This window comes from Branchiostoma belcheri, unplaced genomic scaffold (genome assembly GCF_001625305.1).
Source record: "Branchiostoma belcheri isolate BF01 breed outbred unplaced genomic scaffold, Haploidv18h27 scaffold60, whole genome shotgun sequence".
NCBI classification, from domain to species: Eukaryota; Metazoa; Chordata; class Leptocardii; order Amphioxiformes; family Branchiostomatidae; genus Branchiostoma; species Branchiostoma belcheri.
In genome coordinates, this window is record NW_017804243.1 from 1,230,411 (window position 1) to 1,233,100 (window position 2,690).

Sequence of the window (2,690 nt, forward strand, 5' to 3'; positions counted from 1 at the left end):
GCTCCCTATGAACAGATGTTGAATCCAGTAAAACGAGAGAGAAAAGCAATTATATGCATCATATTACATGGACAGAACTTTGCTGTGACACAAACCAATTAATTAGCTCTGTGGCATAGAAACCTGAGCTGTTGGCTGCTCATTTTATGCCAGTTTTATATTAACCGTTACGTGCATTGTACTTCCCAGATACTGAAACTTGAGTTCTTCAATATTTCAGGATATCTCACAATCTTTCCATTATTGTCTAATAGACTACTGAAATGCCTGAATGAAACCAGATGGGAGCCTTTGGGTATTTTGTAGATATCTGCCCATAGAACTTGAAAAATGACGGCAGATCCTTTTAATTTTCTGTGGCTTGATGTCCATTAATTACTTTTTGTGAATACAGCTATGAAATTGATATTGAAAACTGCTGGGAAATATCGAGTGAAACATAAGGATGGCGTCTCAGTGCAGAAAAGATGTGATGGCTACTGAATTGATTCCTGTGTCCAGGGATGCATCGCTGTCGTAATGTTTCCCTTAACCATAAGTCACGCTTTAATGGCGACAGGGCAGAAAAAATTTGTTCTTCCAGAGGGAGTATGAGTTTAAATCTTGTTCACAAAATGAAGAAGAATTATGTAAAAACTTGCCTGGCATAGAAAGTCAATTAGGGGAGAGTATGAGAGTACATTTCTGTATCATCTGCACAATAAGAGGATCAATCCATTTCTTTAGCCTCTATTTATAGGACGCTCAATTAGCAAAAAGTCCATTCCGTTTGTTAGCTGTGGTTAATAAAGGACCCCTAGAAGTCATTTTAAGTCAAAGCATAGGTCCATAAAAAGACTTCCTGACCACAGTAAAGAAACGGAAACTGAAGTTGTTTGGCGACATCTCACTATCATCGGGACTAGCCAAACCATCATTGAAGGAACATTATCACAGGGAGGAAGAAAGACAGGCAACAGAAAAGATGAGAAGATAATATCAGAGAATGGACAGGCATGACAGTAAGTGAAATGAGAAGAAGAACAGAATACCAAGAAGGGTGGAGAAACCTGATTGCCTGTGCTGCCTCAGTGCATGGGTGAATAATCATAAAAAACTGAGGGATAGATGAGATGAGAGATGTCAATATTGCTAGGGAGAAGTCAATGTATAGGAGTGCAGCTGCATCATTTATGAATAGATAAGATAAAAGTCTTACTTATGGCTTTCCTCCAGTCCGTAGCTAGCTAGAGAGAGGTCATACTGGGCCAGGGTGTGTGTCGCCAGCATGCCCCGCCCCTTCATCTTGATTGACAGCTGCAGGGTAAGAGAGATGGGAGATGTTATTGCTTGGCCCAGTTTACACACGGCTTGAGGGATTTTGCTATTAGAGCAGATTAGACCCGGTGATTGCAAGAGATTAGTCATGTTGTTGCATTCCTCCATTAGGAAATGTAAGATTATCTTGGAACACTGTGAACAGACATCAAAGGCATCCAATGCAATTTCAGGGAGGAAAAATGAGACTTTCAAAGTCAATTTTCTCATCATTCTTTTAATGTAGTATTAAAGTTGAATCAATCCTATCCCATAGCATACTGATAGCTTTGAGGCAAAAATGTGATGTCGCTGAACAACAACGGTAGCTTGTTTTGTATCATAGGCTAGTTCTAGCTATTTATGGGCGGTGCCCAAAAATAGCATCACAGCATTTTTGAGGGGGGGGGTTTCAAATGATTCAAGAATGAAATGATGACGAAAATGTGCTAAGAAATGGCAGTAAAGGTCAATAGCAGACAGATTTCCTCATCCAGTATATTTTTGTTTTGCCTCCCTGAAATGGCATTGGATGCCTTTAATGTCTAGATCATACAAATTGAATGTATTTGAGCCATTTTTGACAGTATGGCATATCAGTTCTGGGTTGTTCTCTGATTGCTTGAGACTCACATAATCAGATTTTTAACTTTTCCCTCGAATCAGTGGCAGGTGAACCCAAGAAATTTTGCCATGGTTCTGACTTGCCTTCCAAGTTGATCACTTCGTCAAACCATCACAAACCTACAGCATAACATGTTAAGACTTTTTAGAAGCCATTTTCCCCTTCAAATCTCACCCAGTTCGAGATTTTAATGCAGTTTGGACAACATAGTTTGCTTTAAAGACCCCTTTCGACCATTATCTTGAAAATATGTATGAAACCATACTTACAATCTCTTGCATATTCATCATTATCATTATGGGTTCACCACACCACGAAGTGGTGTGGTGAAACCATATTGCTTTTTCTGATGTTTCTTCTTCTTCTTCTCCTGCCATTTTTTAAATGGATTCAGCTTCTTCATTTTAGGGCCCAAGGTCCTGAAATTTGGTATGGAGGTACAGTGGGCAAATACCCCTAGGCGTTTTTTAAATTATTGTGATACAGGCTTTTAGAATGGTTTTATTTGAGTTTTTTGGCTGTGTTATAGCAAATGTATTACTGTGTTAGTGTGCCTTGTTTACCACGTTTGGGCATGAGTCATCACAATGGAATGCAGGGCATCAACCAATAGGCATGCAGCTTTCCTCTATTCTTCTTGCTGATTGGCTGTTGGGATTTAACTTGATTAACACCTGCACAGAGCATTTCCACCTGCACAGAGCATTTCTTGCTGATTGGCTGTTGGGATTTAACTTGATTAACACCTGCACAGAGCATTTCCATACTG

General features: G+C 39.5%; 1 protein-coding gene across 1 annotated transcript in view; it reads right to left on the minus strand.

Moving 5' to 3' along the window:
• Window positions 1–1,194: 1,194 nt before the first annotated feature.
• LOC109482769 (tricalbin-3-like) overlaps window positions 1,195–2,690 on the minus strand; it is a 57,975-nt gene continuing 56,479 nt past the window's right edge. The window contains exon 10 of the mRNA XM_019785607.1: window positions 1,195–1,296. Within this exon, the coding sequence (XP_019641166.1) occupies window positions 1,195–1,296 (102 nt within the window). The remainder of the gene's footprint in view (window positions 1,297–2,690) is intronic.